The sequence below is a fragment of the Pleurodeles waltl genome, chromosome 9 (genome assembly GCF_031143425.1).
Source record: "Pleurodeles waltl isolate 20211129_DDA chromosome 9, aPleWal1.hap1.20221129, whole genome shotgun sequence".
NCBI lineage: Eukaryota > Metazoa > Chordata > Amphibia > Caudata > Salamandridae > Pleurodeles > Pleurodeles waltl.
Genome location: NC_090448.1, coordinates 237404956 through 237423825, shown reverse-complemented (window position 1 = coordinate 237423825; position 18870 = coordinate 237404956). Strand labels below are relative to the sequence as shown.

Genomic DNA, 18870 nt, shown 5'->3' with positions numbered 1-18870 from the left:
GGCAGTCGGTCACCAGGGTCGTAATGTGGTGGTCAGATGGCCACTGCAGTGGCCGGCCAGACCGCCACTGCGAGTCTGGCAGTCTAGTGACCACCAGACTCATAATTAGGCCCATAGTCATCAACCAAAAAATTTAAATCAAAATTCAAGAGCAAAATAGAGCTATTGTAATAGAATTAGCATGCAAACTTCCCAATATTACTCAAACCAACAATCAAGTCCCATTGCTTAGAAACATAGTGGCAGATTTACAAGCCCCTAGTGCCACCCTGAGCCGCCCTAGCATAATTTGTTTTATTCTAAGGCGGTGTTAGGGAGGCCTTTCTCCGGCGTTGTATATACAAAGTGGTGCAATGCTTGCACTGCACCACTTATAAACCCTTGCACCACATTATGCCTGCACTAGGCATTAAGTATGCCAGAGGGAAGTTCCAACAGAGGGAGGCCTGAAAAAATGGGCTTCGAGAGAAAGTTCTTGTTATATCATCCTGATGTTATACAAGTTCCTCAAATGGAATCATCCAACCACCTAAGGTGAAGGCATTGAGGTGTGAGTCTCAGATCTATGGAACTCTCAGAAATTAAAACTCTGAATACTCTTAGGACGGCACTACAGATTATGGAGATGGTTTATACAGAGCTCTCAGAGCTACTAGTGAGAGCGCTGGGGGATGGCATCCCTGCCTAGACATTCTGATATGCTGCATGGGTCAGTCTCTGTTACAGCACACATGCACTGAGTCTATGACCTATATGTTTAGTTGCAGTGGCCCCTTCTGGAGTCCTAGTTGTACAGTAACTAGTTTTATCAGTAGCAGTGCTTCTCTAGGTGGATGTTTGCCATTAGGGTGGGGTCTTGGGGACTGTTACTTTCATTAGCTGGTAGTCAACAGCAACTGACAGCAGTGTGTTTGTCCCTGGCAAGTATGGATTAACGCCATTCAAACCTTATGTGAAAAATATCTAAAGGGCATAAGCCTTCTAGACCTACACAACCATATACAGGTGTAGGGAAAGCATCAGGGAACGCAGAGCGCTTGCACATCACTGTGGTGCATGCACTGTGGGAAAGCCCACACTACATGCAGGTCAGTGAGCCTTAGATGGTGCTAATTTCAGTCAACTCATTATTCCTGTGTTCACTTCAATGTGGGTACAGGTGCCATGCGGACCCTAGTCACGGAGATCATGACATTCTACATGCCCTACCACACAGGCACTCAGATTCTGATCTTCATCCAGTAAGTGAGGTGGAATGCAGGCCCATGTCTCCCTCAGCCTTGAGGGTTGCTTAAAGGATGGTACACGGATTAGGTGGTCTTTCTACTATGAGACCTCTTGCTGGGACATAAACAGTAGTATGTTACTAATCTCTAAGCATGTGAAATGTTACAATCAAATTATTGCACATTCACAGTGTTACTAAGAATGAAACAGCTTTCTCCAGTTATTTAGAATGTTTACTACGTGATCCCACCACACATGCACACTGCATATTAATGGAAGGGCTACACATGCACCCCCACACCCACTCTGCAATGTCTTCCTTTTAAGACATGCCATATACAACAAATTGTCATTAGTTAATAGAAATCAACAGCGCGACATCTACACTTCAACTGAGATTAGCTATTGTTGCCACACCATGTTTCAAGAAGTTCATCTGTGCCCTTACTGACCCATTTATACCATACCCCAACCCTGGGCTTTTGTATGTTTAGCACTGTGCCCTGTGCCTGTCATTGCCAGAGTGGCCAACTCTCTCACCTCTGACGCTTTCCTATTCTGTGCCTGCTCTTTTATTCCTGAATTTTGGAACCTGGAATCTGGTTCAGCCTGTCCATCCTGGTTCTTTTTCACTCCAATCCCAATCATTCATCCCTACACTTTTCTAGTATAGGCTAATTCCATCTCTGCTGGGTTGTTCCGTAGTTTCCACCTACCCACCACTTCTGGAATGCAGAATGCAATGAGATAACAAAGTGGATGCATTATCTTGGCTTTTCATTAAAACACCAGATAGTTTTGCAGCGTTGAAACTAGACATACTATGCAGCACTTTAGAAAGTTAGGTAAAGAATTCTCTTTAATGGGGCCCATCACCCAACAATTTAATCTTTCATAAAATACCACGTTATTGTTGTCCAGCAAACTCACACCTACATAGGGCAACTCAAGATAAGTGGGACGTTCCAACTGCAGCACAGCGGCTTTGATAGACCTCAAATAAGTCTAACACCAGGCAAAGCATGATGGCCACGTCGGGACCATTCACTGCACACAAACAAGCCCGAGAAAACCAGGAAAGCAATCCACTGCCTGCAGGTCCTATTATGTTGTGTTTTCATCGCTGACAAACATGTTCCCGTTTGGTGGGCAAGAAAATTAGCTATACATTGTAAATATTTTCATTAGGTGGCTTCTTTTAATAGGTCAAATCTTCCATCGAGTAAACATTTCAGGCTCTTCTGTTCTATGCAGTTTGATTGAGTGCTCTGAAATGGTATTCTTTAAATAGGTACTCCGAAGCAGGCCGCAATTTAGTTCCTAATCTCAATTTGCAGCCGGCTGTCCAAGCCCACACAGCCTACAGTGTATAATGAATGGAAAGCAGCAGAGAAGGAAATGGAAAACTCCTTCCTGTGTGCTAGATAAGAGCTAAACACAATCTACCTATCAGAAAGCAGCCGAGGCCGGAAAGTTTTGCGAACCAGGGAAAGTCATTGCATTTTTATACACTTTTTTTATTAGTCTAACAGCTCTGGAAACTTCGGCATTCTATTAGACTCTCTGTGGTTCTGTCATAAAGTCCTCCTGGTTGACAATAACTTGCCACTCTTGTCCATCAAGCAAAGCTGCTTTGGAATGAAGCACTAGAAGAAGAAGTACCGCAATTATTTTATGTTTATTTGTCCTATCATTTTATTTTATTCTACAGTTTCGCCACGACCCTTTCGTACAACAAAATCAAGGACGAGTTTAGATGATAAATATATTTCTGAAATGGATTTAAAGTAATAGACAATTCATATAAAATAACTTCTGTACCAAACAATCTGTATTCAGCAATAGTGAGGTCAGGATGGAAGGGGGCGCTGTTTCAGAAGAAGTGGCTTTGTCCTAGACTCAATTAGGGCAAGATATTACTTAAAAAAAAGAAAATATAAAGCACACATAAGATAAAGTTTTTTACTTTGGTGTCTCGAGTAAAATGACAATGTGGGCAACATTTCATAAAGTCAGAAGTTAGCTATTGGCACAGCTGTGGACATTTCCGCGTCTTGGATGCACATGATAAACCACAACCCTCATTAGCTTTGCAGAACCTTCTTAAGAAATTGAAAGAAATATATAAACAATACATATTCTTGCTCTGCATAGGAATGTACACCCTCTACACCAATTCATTGTTTGTATGATGACCACATGTAATGTATTTCAACTTTCAAATACCAAAAATAAATAAATGATAAATAAAATCTAGATGTTGCTGACCTCGGGGCAGGCTAAAAAGTTATGTCCATGCACAATACATATTTAAATAATGTACATTTGGGTATTATTGAAGAAAACATCTCGCTTCTAATCAGGTGGCCTCTTTCAAGAGCTCGGTTACCTTCTTTGCTGTAGTTGAAGTTATATAAAACCACAAATAATAAATACTACTTGAATACACATACAAGCCAAAAGGTCTGAGGCCTTATTTATAAATAAAATATCTGAACCCATGAAGAGTCTGAAAGAGATTTACCGTACAGTCCAAAGGATCGTTAGACAATCTATTGGTCACAATTAAATTACTCAGCAATTTGTGCTTGCAAATACCAAGCTGCATCCATTCGAAGTATAAGATCGTAAGAAACGACAACGCACTCTTTGCATCAGAAGCCAACAAATCAGTTAACACTAGAAATCTCTTTTTGTGCATTGAGATCTCTACCCCAGCATTCTGACTTCCAATTCTAGCCAGTCATTCAGAATACTCTCTAAAAAATCTACCAGTGAAATCTACCATACTTCTGATACACTTACTGGAATGCCATATCTCCATTTAGTCTGCAGGAATCACAGTTCTCAATGTGTCTTTCAATAATGTCTTAGCCACACTTGAAAAAACGACTAGTATCACTCCTCTAGCAAGCTAAGAACTTGAACCCTAGCAGGGTAGCACACAGTTTGCCAGTCTTCCACTTTCAACAAAAATATTAGAAAATGCATAAGCTACTCAATTGCCAAAATATCCAGACCAAAAGAAATTCTGGATAACGTCCTGGCTTTTGCCTCAGGCATCAGCAGCGCATGGGCATAAGTGCTTATGAAGATGAAGGCCGTTTTACAGCCTTAACTTTCCCTGATGCAAGCGCGGCTCCTCCGTTAGGGTGGAGCTTTGTCGCCCCCCGCCAGCAGCAGCAGCAGCAGCTGCAAACCTTTTACTACAAAACGGTAATAAATTATGTTTATTATCGTTTTGTAGTAAATGGGGCGGGCCGCAGACTGTGACGAACACTGAGTGGGGTACACAGCATTCTCCCTCAGTGCGCATCTATGTTTGGCAGGCCGTTTCGGGTGGCCAAATACACTTGCACACTGTGCTCTCTCCAGCCCAGAACTGTGTTGCCAGGTTGGCAAGAGCAGGCACAGGCTCCTAGTCTGCCTGGCTGGGCGCTCCCAGCCAATCCTAACACTCTGAGCAGCATCAGGACTGGCCCCAGGGCAGGCCTGCAGCCGAGGAGCGGTACGGTGGTGGCGGCAGCGACGTTGTTGACGATGCAGGTAAGAGTTTTTTATATTTTTAATTAATGCCCCCGTGTGCCGCTGCCCTACCCCTACAAAGCACTGCAAGCCGCTCCTGCCCTAATGGGATTCAGTACCATTAATCACCAAAGCTCTGATACATAAAAGCACCCTACCAAAAATGCGAAACCTATGCCTATTCCTCTACAATGCTTGACTTTTATCAATCAAGCCTGGCCATCTGCAAATAGAATTTGGGGAGTCCTCCTGTCACCTCAAGAATCAACGTTTAAAAATGCGAGTTAAATGATTCATTTTACAAACAAATTTTCCCAAAAAATAGCTAAAAAGGCACAAACTTTACAGGAAGCCCTGTAGAGGAATCCTTAAGAGACTGTTTAATGGCTCAGAAGCATTATTTCCTTGCAGCTGTGATCCATTGCTGTGAGAAATATGTGTGTGTGCGTGTGTGTGAATGTGTGTAGCTCTTTGTAAATGCTTTGATTTGAAGACCTTTTATGCAGTGTAAACACTGACTCACTCTCGAAAACTGGGTTTGCTCTGCAGTGATTTGACGCTATTTTTTGTGGAGTGGTGCCCCCACTTACTCTTCCCCAGTGATGTTTAACTAGATGTTGGGGTGCAGTACAAAGTCCGCATATTGAATGCTTTCAGGGATGGTCGGTCATCTAAGGCCTGTCTATACCTATGTCAAGTGTATGGGCAGTGAGAGTGAATTAAAAACTATTGTTATAGCTGGTCCAACCCATGCAAGTAAAAGGGCGTATCTGAAAAGTTATACCACTTAAATATTTTTTTTTAAATCACAACATACATAGATAAAGAACAAGCTGAACAAACAGAGGAAACACAAAAATAAGGCCCCACATGGAGCATTCAAACATTACATGGAAATTTACACATTTTGGGCCAGATGTAGCAAGCAGTTTTGTCCATTCTGTGTCTATGGGAAAATGTGTTCGTACATATGGCCCTTTGTTCCTCTGTCCTTGAAGAAAGACTAGTAACCTCTGGGTAATCTAACATCTCATCCAGTTTGTATCTTCTTAAACGGATCTCACAGAGGTCCTGATGGGCATTCTGACAGATGATGAGAGACCTTCTTTATTTTGAACAAAACTATTGCAAAATGTTGCATGCTGCACAAAGTTTCTTGCATTCCTCCCAAATGTGACTTATGAGCTGAATAAGGCAAATACAAAACAGCTGTGGTAAAAACCTTCTTTAACTCCACAGAGTTGGTCAAGTATTCTCTAACTGTCTGCTCTCTTGTTATTTTATTTTTACTACAAAATGTTTTCGCACATTTCATTGTATAAATCATTGATTCTTCTTTGAAAGCTAGCTATCTTCAATTGTTTAAAAAAACACTCCTTAGTGGTTTTAAACTACATAGTATGGGTGACCAAAGTTCAACATCAGCACAAGATCTACAAACACATGAACCAGCACACACTTCGCTTGGTGCTTCCAATACTAATTGGCAAATGCCCTCTACCAAACAGTGGAAGGCAGGATGCTCTTCATGCATCCAGTGAACACAACAAAAAAATATGTCTTTTATGGCAGGTCTTATGTTTTTGTTTTACCCTTAAAGGGATACTGAACTCTCGTGAATTTGTAATGGATGGATCAGTGGAGTACCAGAATTCCTGATATTAAAATTGGACCCTATCCACTACCAAAAAGCTTTGAGGAGCGACATGATGACATCTGCTGAAAAGCACTTGCGGTGTTCAAGCTGCCCATAGGAGAGCAGCAGGTTTAAGCTTTAATGTGGTGCTTAGTGTCTTGGCAAAAACACAGGGGGCAGTCACGTGCTTCATCTACATATCAAAGACCATTAGATGTTACAGTACCTGGGTGGCTCTTTGGGGAGGCCGCTTCCTCTGGCATCCAAGGAACTTCTTGGGTAGTAGCTAGAGTAAGAACAAAGTAGCCAACGATCAAAGCACATACAGACAGACAGGGCACGTTAACAAGCATCCAATAGACAAAAAAAACAGCACGACTTGGACTACAGGAACTATTGGTAGCTCAGCTGGCAGCCAGATCTCACGGGGAAGTGCTCCAATTGGAATCCATTTTATTTGCTTTTGTCGATTTGTTGCACGTCACAAGCAGTTGGGTTTTTTGTACCCAGGCAGTTACAAGCTTGCACACCCCAGTTATTTGTTATTTAATTCACTCTCATTTATCCATTTTATAATACACCAAAAAATAGTACTTTAAGTTGAGACAAAGGGCTAACAAATACTCTGGGACACAACAGTAAACATGTCATTTTATTCATGCTGACATTGTGCAACTGTATTCTAAATCGTTAACATCATTTCAATGTCAGTGCTCTGACATATTCCCTATATCACTTACTAGGAATTCTGGGTGCACAATCTAGTGGACACAGTGCTTAATTGGAGCCGGTGGTTGGCGGTGGGGGGCACCAGAACTTATTTCTGAGGGCCAGCACTTATTATTCTGCATCAGGCAATTAATCACAAGCGTCTCCTCTGCAATGAGGAGGAGCGTCGTCCCGCTGGCTCAGAGCCAGCAGCAGAAAATAAAACGATATTTCGCTATCATTTTATTTTTCTGCTTTGGCCTGAACCAGCCTGTGCAGGGAGGGGTGGGGCCCGGCCATGGGAGGGAAGAAGGTAGGAGGTGGGGTGTGCCCTTAACTGCGCATGTCTGTTTGGCCGACTGTTCTAGGCCGGCCAAACAGACATCTACAGTTAGGTTTCTCCAACGCAGCTGTATTTGACATCCAGGTTGGAGAAACAGCACAGACTCCCTTGGCCTGAGCTAGACACCCCATATAATAGCACGAGAGCAGCGCAGGGATTGCACATGTAGTCTTTGATATTGGGACCAGGAAGCAGAGCGTGAGGTTGCCAGCAGCACCAGGTACCTTTTTTTGGTTATTGACCCCAGCGCTATCCCTATTCCCCCCGCACCCACTCCACCCACCCCACCACTTTTAATTTATGCTGGAATTGCGCTGCAATTACTGCGAACAAAAGACATATGGGAAAGACAGAGGAAAATAAGACATAAAAACGTCAAAAAGGGAGAAAGCCAAAAGCTGCAGGAGTGAGCTGAAGTGGCAGGGAGTGGCTGTAAATGGAATAAAAAGGCCCGAGGTGGCTTTAGGATTAGGCTGCCTCAGTATTCTGTGCTCGCACTTTTCACTGCAGCAGCAGTGTGTTTCATAGAAGAGTTTTGGGCACCTGCACGTTTTTATTTACAAATTAACCACTGAGTGGACATCATGAAATTCAAGGAAGAAGCATTAGAACTAACATCTCAACCATCGAAGAAAAATCAAGAGAAGTCCTAAAATTATAGATAAAAAATTGAGCTTCAATGAGATTTATGACATAACGATGAACCCATAAAACACCAATAGTCCTGCCTTTTGCAGGGTTGTGTTTGGCCTTCAGATGCAAAAAGAAGACACCAAGGCTTATAGGAGAAAGAATGTATTTGATGCATAAACCATTGCTCATGGCTATACGTACTATTATTCGTAGATCCACCACATTTGGTATTACATTCCCAAGTAAAAAATGAGTTGAATCACTAGTAATTAGCTTTTAGTGATTGTAACTCATCATACAGCCTAGCGTAATGGTGCCTCTTGAAATACATTGACCTTTGTTTTGTGTGGAAGGATGCATATGGCACAAACCCTGGTTACCAAATAGCATTTTTTGTGACTCACTATTCGATAATCTTTATGGCAATGTACAAAAGTAATTTGTGACCGACTAGGATTCGATGTCATCACAGGGATGGTGGCCTTCTGGGTTCAGCAGACCACCAGGTCTGTGATTGCTTTTAAATAAAGCAATAATGTTTTGTGACCACATTTCGGTAGCAAAACATTCATTCATCCCATTCTGATTCAGTATTTGGAAGGTATACCCTAAACAAGCGCCTTCCAAATACCAAATCGGTATGTATTCACAATTCCAAATTACGATTCAGTAACATGTTACTGAATCACAATTTGGCATTAATACATACCGAAGTGCATTTTTGCGTAAAACTATCCAGTTCTGCGATTCAGGACGTTATGGAGACATTTGCAACCACAAAAATGTTTCGTACATCTAGTCCAAAAAGCGTTATAGTTAGGTGAATGTGTCAGTTAATAATTCTTTTTAAACTCCAAAAGCACTGAAATTCACAAGTTAGAATTATCTTAAGAAACTATAACTTGCGCCCTAAGTAAATATAACTCTCAATCCCTCCATGCACAGTGTTGTCATATATTATATACTTCCAGATGTCATTATGGATGTTATCAGTTTAGTCATTGAACATGTCATGAGTGATGTAATATGTGAGGGTATATGTAGTGCATGATGAGGGCTCGAGTTATAGCACCCGTCCATTTCATTATGGGCAAAAAAGTCACATGGGCAGGAGGACTACTAAAGTTGTTAATTCCCTTTTCCTCTCCAGGGGAACAATGACAACAGCGTGTTATAAAAAACAATGATGTGTTTGATGGTGAGCTGATTATTTAAAAAACTATGGCGGTCATTCTGACCTTGGCAGGCGGCGGAGGCCGCCCGCCAAAGTCCCGCCGTCAGGTTACCGTTCCGCGGTCGAAAGACCGCGGCGGTAATTCTGACTTTCCCGCTGGGCTGGCAGGCGGTCGCCTTCAGACCGCCCGCCAGCCCAGCGGGAAAGAGGCTTCCACGATGAAGCCGGCTCGGAATCGAGCCGGCGGAGTGGAAGCTGTGCGACGGGTGCAGTTGCACCCGTCGCGTATTTCACTGTCTGCGCAGCAGACAGTGAAATTCATGTAGGGGCCCTCTTACGGGGGCCCCTGCAATGCCCATGCCAGTGGCATGGGCACTGCAGGGGCCCCCAGGGGCCCCGCGACCCCCCCTACCGCCATCCGGATCCCGGCGGTCGGACCGCCGGGATCTGGATGGCGGTAGGGGGGGTCGGAATCCCCGCGGCGGTGCAGCAAGCTGCGCTGCCGTGGAGGATTCAATGGGGCGGCGGTACACTGGCGGGAGCCCGCCAGTGGTGCCGGTCCGACCGCGGCTTTACCGCCGCGGTCGGAATCCCCATTGGAGCACCGCCGGCCTGTCGGCGGTGCTCCCGCGGTCCTCCGCCCTGGCGGTCTTTGACCGCCAGGGTCAGAATGACCGCCTATGTCCCTTGGTCAGAGATGAATATCTGCATTTGGAGACATCTGCCATATTTGGTGAATCTCCTGGCGTTTAAATCTACTGTGCTCACTTGCCAAGATGTGAGACTCTATTTGCTACCGTTAGCAACCGGTCAGTATAAATGCAACCAATTTCATAACAAGGGGCTTTCAATTCCTAGTGCTTACTTGGGTCAATGAAATGCCTGAAACAACCTTCATACCAGCCGCGGCCCATCCTTTAGGGCGGAGGGGCAACACCCCCCACATTTTGCCCCTCATGAAGAGTGCCTGTCAGGCTGAGCAAAGGTCAGCCTGGCAGACACTCTTCATGTTCAGCTCAGGCAGCTAGGAACGAGACATGTGTGATTTGCGCAGACTCCTGGCTGCCTGTACTGAACTTTGGTGGGCTGAAGAGGCCACAACTCCTATGGGTGTGACCTCCTCTGCTCAGCAATGGTGCCTCGAGGCCCTCCCCCTCGGTGATGAGGGGAAGCGTCACCCATTGACTCCGATCTGGGCGCTTCAAGTTTAAGCCCTGAAGCGCCCAGGACGAGTGTCAATCAGTGACACCTCGTCACAGAGTGGGATGGGGTCAGAATTCTCACTGACCCATCCCAGTCTGTGACGAAGTTGGGACTGCTGCCTTCCCTCATTGGCTGACCGAAGGTCCGCCAGAGAGGGAAGGCAGCAGTCCTAACCCTCCTGGGACCTCCGAGTTGAAGGTAAGTTTGTGTGTGTTTTTTAAATGAATGTTTGGGGCTTGCGTGTATGCTTGAATGTTGATGAGTGTTGTGAATGGATGTGCGTGCATGTGTGAATGAATGAGTGTGAGTGTGCTTCACGCCCGCTCCACTCCCTCCTACAATTACCGGCTGCCAATGCTTCATACTACACCATTATGGGAAAAAGAGTCTAAAATAATGAAATGTTATGAGAGCCTTTCTTGTTTCCTGTCAGTGTTGTGCATAGAGACTAAAGACCTGATTTTAATTTCGGCCCACGGGTTACTCCGTCACAATAGTGACGGATAGCCCCTCTGCCGAAATATAAATCCCGTAGGATATAATGGGATTCATATTTCAGAGGACGGGCTATCCATCACCTTTGTGACGCAGTAACCCATCCGCTAAAATCTAAATCAACCCCTAAGATCTGGTAGCCACAGCTGGGAGATCCATATCTCTGGCTCCTGAAAATGGCCTCTGACGTCCCATGATATATTTTGCAGAGCAGGCAAGTGTGATGTTATAAACCAGTGGTTCTTAACCATTTAAATTCTGTGGATTCCCACTCACTCACTATAGGAAGCAGGAGAATCGCATATAAGCAATTTCTGTGATTTGAAACTATAAACAATGCAAAAAAACAGTAGAGAAACTAGTTTACCTAAAACCTATCTACACATTATGGAATTTGTAACTTTAATAACAAACTAAAAAGTCTGAAAATCAAAATTTTAATGGAAAGGTCAGAGCATTTTTCAAAATTTTGTTTCATTTCCAAATTGGAAACAATGTACTAGAGGTTACAATAACTCAAATCACTTTGGGGGTCATTACAACCCTGGCTGGAGGAAGCACCGCCAACAGGCTGGCGGTGCTTCCATGGGAGATTATGAATTAATCAGCCAGGGCAGCACTGCTTGCAGCGCTGCCCAGGGGATTACGAGTCCCCCTCCCGCCAGCCTTTTCATGGTGGTAAGAACCGCCATGAAAAGGCTGGCGGAAAGGGGAGTCGCCGGGCCCCTGGGGGCCCCGTGCAGCTTTTCACCGTCCTCAAAGCAGACAGTGAAAAGCCACCGCCGGCTCCATTTGGAGCCGGCTCCTGTGTTGCGGCCGAGATCCCTGCTGGGCCGCCCGCCGGCCCAGCAGGGATCTCATAATGGCCGCGGCAGGTGTGCAGCTGCATTGGCGCCGCCCGCCAAGGTTGTAATGAGAGCCTTTGTCTTTTTTACTCCTAGCGTATACTCCTTTTTGTCAGCACATATCAGTGCTGCTTCAATTGAGGCAACTAATGTCCAAACTAGATTCTGTTTACTTTACCCGTGCTGCTCCAACAAATCAAGATAAGAATGCCAGCTTAATTTTTATTTTCAAATTTCAACGTTCTTTACATTTATAGAGCGTTTTGAAGCTTTCAATTTTGATTTTTTATGTTCATATACTTCATTAATTTACATTTCTAAACAGTTGTGTACCACCTGAGCAGGCGTTCTGAACTACCAGGTTGCGCTATAAACCATAGATTCACTGCTAAAAACCATAGGTATCTTTTCAGTCTCTGACAAAATCTTGTAACAGTATTGCTTGCACCATATAGGCAACACTATGTATATATATATATATATAGCCCAGAAGTAAATAGTGTTTGTGCCAGTGGCATCTGTAAGTCGGCTGTATCATTTAGCATCTAAGGCAATACCAATCAATAAACACTTAAAGTCGTGCAGGTACTTGTCATATCTGAGGAAGATTTTCAAAACAAGAACAGGGTGAACGTGTAGTTACAAACAGCTTGCTCCACGATGGCTAGGGGAGTTTCAGACCCACAAGAAGAAAAAAGGCTCTGCTGACAGGCATCTGCAAGGACCACCCCATCATTCTGCATAACTGCACTGATGGTTCTAGTTCCACTAGACCTGTTTAGGGCAAGTGTTATGATTGGTCACTGTATCCTTTTGAACTTGATCTCAAGGATATGCGATACTTTGATATGGACCAGGTCATTCTCAGACTCTACCCGGGCATAAGGAAACAGGGCGGGGCACCTCAGCAAGGTACATAGAGGGCCCTGTTACACTGTGACACCCTATCAGTTGAAAATTTAAGGTGGCCCATGGGTCAACCAAGGGCCACAAACCAGGGTGCTTCCGTCCAACATCAGGGATGCAGGATGGTGTGTTTCGCAGCTAAGGTTTATGACCACTTATGATGCCCCTGTATTGCAGTCCAATGCTCATCCTTCAGATCAAAAAAGAGTGAACAAGATGCTTGGGCACGGACCAAAACACAAGACTCGAAACATAAATACATGGCGATTCATTCTACACTCAGAAAGGACACCTTGGAACAGTGTGGAAACATACGTTGCACACAGCATTCAGCAATATATTGCCATGCTAATGCCAGATTGGCCCTCTACAAATGCTATTTCCATTAAATATCAAAGTAGGAAAGATTATGGCCCTCATTATGATCTCGGCAGTCCAAACAGTGGACTGCCGATATCACCGCCGCAGCAGGACCGCCATATAATGACGCCTGGTGGCCCACTGTCATTGATGGCAGTGTGAACCGACAAATGCCATACTGGCGGTCTGTGGTGGAGGTGGATGCTGCTCCACCCTCAACGCCACATCAGCCAGACACCGCCACGCCTATTGTGATGCAATAATAGGCGTGCGGTGTATGGAGACGAATTGCTGCCGGCGGAGCAGCATCCAGGGAGCCCGTTCCCTCCCGGAGCAACGCCACGGAAAAGGTAAGTGCTGTCTGAGAGGGAAGGGGGGTAGGTGTGTATGTGTGGAGTGATTAAGTGCGTGCATGGGGGTGTGTGAGTTCGAAAGGGGGATGTATGTCTGCATGCATGTATGCGTGTGTGTGTATGTCTGTGAATGAGTCTGTGCACGTATGGATGTGTGCATGTTTTTTTGGGGGGGAGGATGGTGGGGGTTCTGAAAGGAGGTGGGGGTGGGGGATCGTGAGGGGGGTTGGGGAAGTCCTACAGGGAGAACGGGGGGAGGAGGGGTAGGTGTTCATTTTTGGGGGTTCTGGGGTGGGTCTAGGGGTTTGGGGGTGGGTGGGGGTTGTAGCAGTAGGAGGGGGCTGGCATATCACATACTGGTGACTGGAATGAGAATTCCTGTCACCTGTATGCTTTCCGACAGGGATTACCTGGCAGGTTATCCCACCAGGAAATCCCTGGTGGAAATGGGATCATTATCCCACCGGCGGTCAATGGTCGACCGTCGGGTCGATGGTGGCTACCTTCGGCCCAGCAGTCGATTTAGCCCTGGCGGTGGGTGGTAGTGAATTGGCTGCTTTGCAGCCAGTTCTTTACTTGCATCATTGTATGGCGGTCGAGCACCGCCATGCCGTCAGTGGTCATACTGCCACCGCCGGTGTGGCGGTGCTCGGCCGCCGAGATCATTACGAGGGCCTATGTTTTAATGTGGTCTGTAATGGTGTTAGGTTAAGGCGATACTAGACACTCAACTAGATTGCTACCGGTGGGGGCACCATATTGCAGTTACAGATAACCTTTTTCTGGGCGGGGAGCAAGCGCAAATCGTCTCTTCACAAAATGCAGCGAAAAATGGAAGTATAGATTTGTTAATGTAAATAACATGGATGTTTTTCAGTGACAGGTTTTGACTGACGTCTTAGTGACAACAAGTGTTAAGCTTGAACTAGCTATGAAATCACTCAGAACCTCAAGTTGAAAAATGTGCCTGTTATTCACAGCTTGCCACCTGTAAATTTACATTACATGGGGTCCCTTATCACTATTCTATCATTCACGTGATTTAAGAATGTAAACATTTTTAAACACATAAATAAAATAGTGCAATGCGTGTGCATGTATGCTTGTTTTGAACTAAGAGCACAGTTTCTTAGAGGTGTGCTACTTTTTTAGTCATTTCCACTTTGAATTAAGCAAGGCCGTTCATATTGCGTTATTTTTGTTTTCTGTCTGCAAAACCGAACTTGGCAACCGCTCTGTGGTATTCAGACAAGCTTAGGAAGAAAAAACAGCAGTGTAGACAATCTGAAAGAAAATGGCGCATGGGATACGACCCCGTCGAAAAAATCAGGTATAGAGAAGCCATTAGGACCTATAAACTGGAAATCAATATAGCCCAATCCATCTACTTTAGAGAGAAGATTATGTCCGCCAAGTCCAAACCAAAAGAAATCTATCAAATAGTTAAGAGCCTTTCCAAGATCTCCGCTCCGGCCGACCAGCCGAAAACCCCACAGATAGATGCAACGAGTTAGCTGAATTTTTTTACCAAAAAATAAATAAAATCTATTCGTCATTCTCAACCCCTGTACCTGAACCCATAGCCACTGAACCTTGTTCTCCTACGCTGAATGAATCCCCCGCGCAAGCAATGCTAAACAAATTCCCACTAATGGACTCAGACTCACTTCAATCCCTGGCCTCACAAATAAAGTCTGGCTCCCCCCGTGACCCTGTACCCCCCGTATGATGAACATGGTTAGCCAAGTCATTTTCCCCACTATCTTGGAATTCCTCAACGGCTCTATATTAAAGGGCGTAGTGCCCCCAACCTGGAAACAGGCGATGGTGAGAGCACTACTCAAAAAACCTACCCTCAACCCGAATGACCCAAATAACTATCGTCCCATCTCCCTGCTACCCTGGATAGCCAAAATTTTGGAGAAACATATTAACATTCACCTCACTAAATTCCTTGAAGAGAACCAGCTTCTGGATTCCACCCAGACCGGATTCCGTCCCAAACATGGCACAGAAACAGCCCTCCTAGCCGTGATGGAGGAATCCAGGAGGATCCTGGATCAGGGGGGATCAGTGGCAGTGGTCCTCCTGGACTTAAGCGCCACGTTCGACACTGTCTGCCACAAAACTCTTCTTTGCCGGCTATCTCATCTGGGACTCGCCGGGGCCGCCCTTGACTGGCTGAGCTCCTTTTTGAGCGGAAGGACTTTTCAGGTCTTCGATGGCGACTCCTGCTCCACCAGTAGATCCCTGGATTGTGGGGTGCCCCAGGGCTCCTCCCTAAGCCCCACGCTGTTCAATGTGTACATGAGACCGCTGGCTGGGGTTGTCCGCCAATATGGTATTAAAATCATTTCTTATGCGGACGACACCCAGCTGGTGGTCTCCCTGGTACAGAAGAACAGCGGGTCCCCTCGGGACAATCTGGCGGCCTGCATGGAAGAGGTGAGGAAATGGATGACAGCATCCTCATTAAAATTAAACGGGGATAAAACCGAGGTCATGCTCCTCGGCCCCTCCACCCTCACTGACTTCGACCGGCTATGGCCCCCTAGTTTAGGCCCACCACCTACTCCGAAGGAGAATATTAAAAGCCTGGGAGTGTGGCTTGACAACTCACTCACTCTGAACACCCAGGCCACTAAAACTTCAGCAACTTGTTTCGGCATCATCCGGATGCTGAATTTTTTTTTGCCTCTCCTACCTTTCGAAGCCCAACAGGTGGTTATTCAGGGCCTCATCCAGTCCCGGATAGACTTCAACAACGCTCTCTATCTGGGATCCCCTGAATTCGTGCTGCAAAAACTACAGCGAATCCAAAACTGTGCTGCACGTACGCTACTTAAGATACCGTGAAGAGAATCTGCCAAAACGGGAATTCGATCACTCCATTGGCTCCCGGTGAGGGATAGAATAAAATACAAAGCCCTATGCATATCCCATCAAGCATTTCACAGAGCAAACCCAGAGATCAATCATTCTCTTCTCACTCCTTATCTCCCCGGGAAAATGCTGCGCTCATCCAACGCATTTCTAGCCACCGTACCTAGAATTAAGAGGTCAAGAGCAGGAGGCAGGGCATTCACCCTCAACGCCGCCAAATTATGGAATTCACTTCCCCTATCCCTTAGATCCAATCCCATCCTCCCTTCCTTCCGCAAGGAATTAAAAACTTTCCTGTTCAGGAGCTAATTCCCCATTGACTCCCTCAGTGAACCGGTTTTTTCTACTTAGCGCTTGGACGCCTTAGGGCAGCAGTCGCGCTTTATAAATCCCCTTTCATTTCATTTAATTTCATTTCATTTCATTTCACAGCAATTTGAAAGCAGCATTGAAGTGAATACACCAAAGAGACCTTGTCTAATAGTTAAGTCAGACATTGTATGCTGCAGTGGTAGAGAGCAAAGCTGGCAATTCTGTCCAACACAGTTCTAGACCCATTGATTTGGGGGGGGGGCACAATCCTTAGTGGCCCTTTGACCTTCTCAATGGATCTGAGACATCTAATGATGTTCTACTGGCCTTGCCAACAGAGCGAATGGCAGACACCCATTTGGTTGGCAAGTCAGGGGTACACAGTCTCTTCCAAAAGACTGCTGGCAAGGGACAGAGGAGCAGACCTCATTTATGGGCGATGGTAATTTCTGTCTGCGTTGAACTGGCATCCAGTTTATTCAAATATCTTTACACCCCAGTTATAAACACAGAGGTTGCAACAAATAATTTGAAAAGCTTGGCAAACATCGCAGATAAATAAAGAAAATGCCACCTGGCAGGTCCATTTACCCATTTTCAAACGTGAGATACAAATTCTTGAGTGGGAGTCAACAATGCTTCAATATCCAGTGTTTCTGTGGCGAAATATCCTAACATACAGCAGAAAGGGGCAGCTCCATGTCATCATAGGGAATGTATTTTCTTCTGCTCATTATATTGAATGCTCCTCTCCTTTTCACCACATCCATGGTGCTCTTTGATGAGACTCAATGAGCACCCACACTGTGACGGGTGGACATTCCCTCTCAGCCCCAAGCACAACTTCTAATGCATTGTCTGCCCAGAGAAGCATAAAAGTGGTTAAATTATCAAAAGCCATTATACAAAGAAAGAAAGATGGGACGAATTTTCTATTGAGCCCGAAATTCAGCAGCTTTCAGGATTTTTGCTCACAGTTACATTTTCTTCATTTTGATCATGTCTCTGCGCCTCACAGACATCAACCAATCACAAGCTCCTCCAGTCCCGCGCGAGTAGCGATCCCTGCAGCAGCAGGCTATCGCTGTGGCTCAACACCATGTTATGCATTCAAGACCACTCCGAGGCATGTACAGCTCTGCAGAGGAGAACAAAAATGTCAAAATAATGTTGCAAATCTTCTACCAATGCTGGCAGTTTAATTAAGATGAGGGCAGAGTCGGATAACAATTTTATCCTCTGAAACATAAACCTGCCAAGGTAGAGAGAAAATACTACACTGTTTTATACTGTTATTGGAGCCCAGGAAGCAGGGGGAGAAACGCGCTTCAAAGATCACTCCGATATAGACTTTTTTCCAGAAATCCTTCCGTGTTCATCAATAAATGGTGATCAATCTCGATCTCAGCAATCCACGTGCCATAGTGTTAAATAGAGTGTGAGGGTTTGTAATATCTCAGGTTAATGTAGACTACCTTTTTATGTTTCTAATGGTAGTAATCTGAATATAAAGCACTCTGACATATATAGTTATGTACCCATGCTAGCACACGAAATGTTTCATATAATTTATTTCTGCAACCCAGGAGGCGAACAGCAACTGGTCTCCGGTGCAATTTCCACTATGCAAGCGTAATCTTGTGTAATTTAGCTCAATTTCACATCACGCTTGTTACATGAAATTTCCAAAATTATGCCATTATGCTGTGCTATTTTAGCGGTGGGGCACGGGAACTATGCCAATGACTAGAATACAGCCCGTTGTTGTTGGCCCCACTTTTATGTTTTTGTGCCGTGTTTAGCCCCCAAATGTGTTCCTGTAACTAAAATGGAGGTGATAGGATAGTTCATGCTAAAATATGCCAATTAAATACTGGCTTTGAATTTTGCATCATTTTTGTGACATTTTGCGAAAGTATGCTAAAGCAAAATACGTGAAATTTGCACAACCCCAGCAATCTTTACTGTTTGTAGGGATAACATGGCATCCTGCTTCTGCTGGAACTCCATCTGGCAATTACTGTTTCCTTTCCTTGGAACATGGATGTCCAGTGTTGATCACCAAGGCCCAGGGTCATGCCAGAATTTCGGATAATCACTGACTATGGGCCTGATTCTAACTTTGGAGGACGGTGTTAAACCGTCCCAAAAGTGGCGGATATACCACCTACCGTATTACGAGTCCATTATATCCTATGGAACTCGTAATACGGTAGGTGGTATATCCGCCACTTTTGGGACGGTTTAACACCGTCCTCCAAAGTTAG

The 18870-nt window shown here is 45.0% G+C and overlaps 1 protein-coding gene across 1 annotated transcript in view; it reads right to left on the bottom strand.

The window, feature by feature from the left end:
• Positions 1 to 18870, bottom strand: part of IQSEC1 (IQ motif and Sec7 domain ArfGEF 1) — a 695018-nt gene that overhangs the window by 485656 nt on the left and 190492 nt on the right. The window contains exon 2 of the mRNA XM_069206623.1: positions 6615 to 6674. Within this exon, the coding sequence (XP_069062724.1) occupies positions 6615 to 6674 (60 nt within the window). The remainder of the gene's footprint in view (positions 1 to 6614; positions 6675 to 18870) is intronic.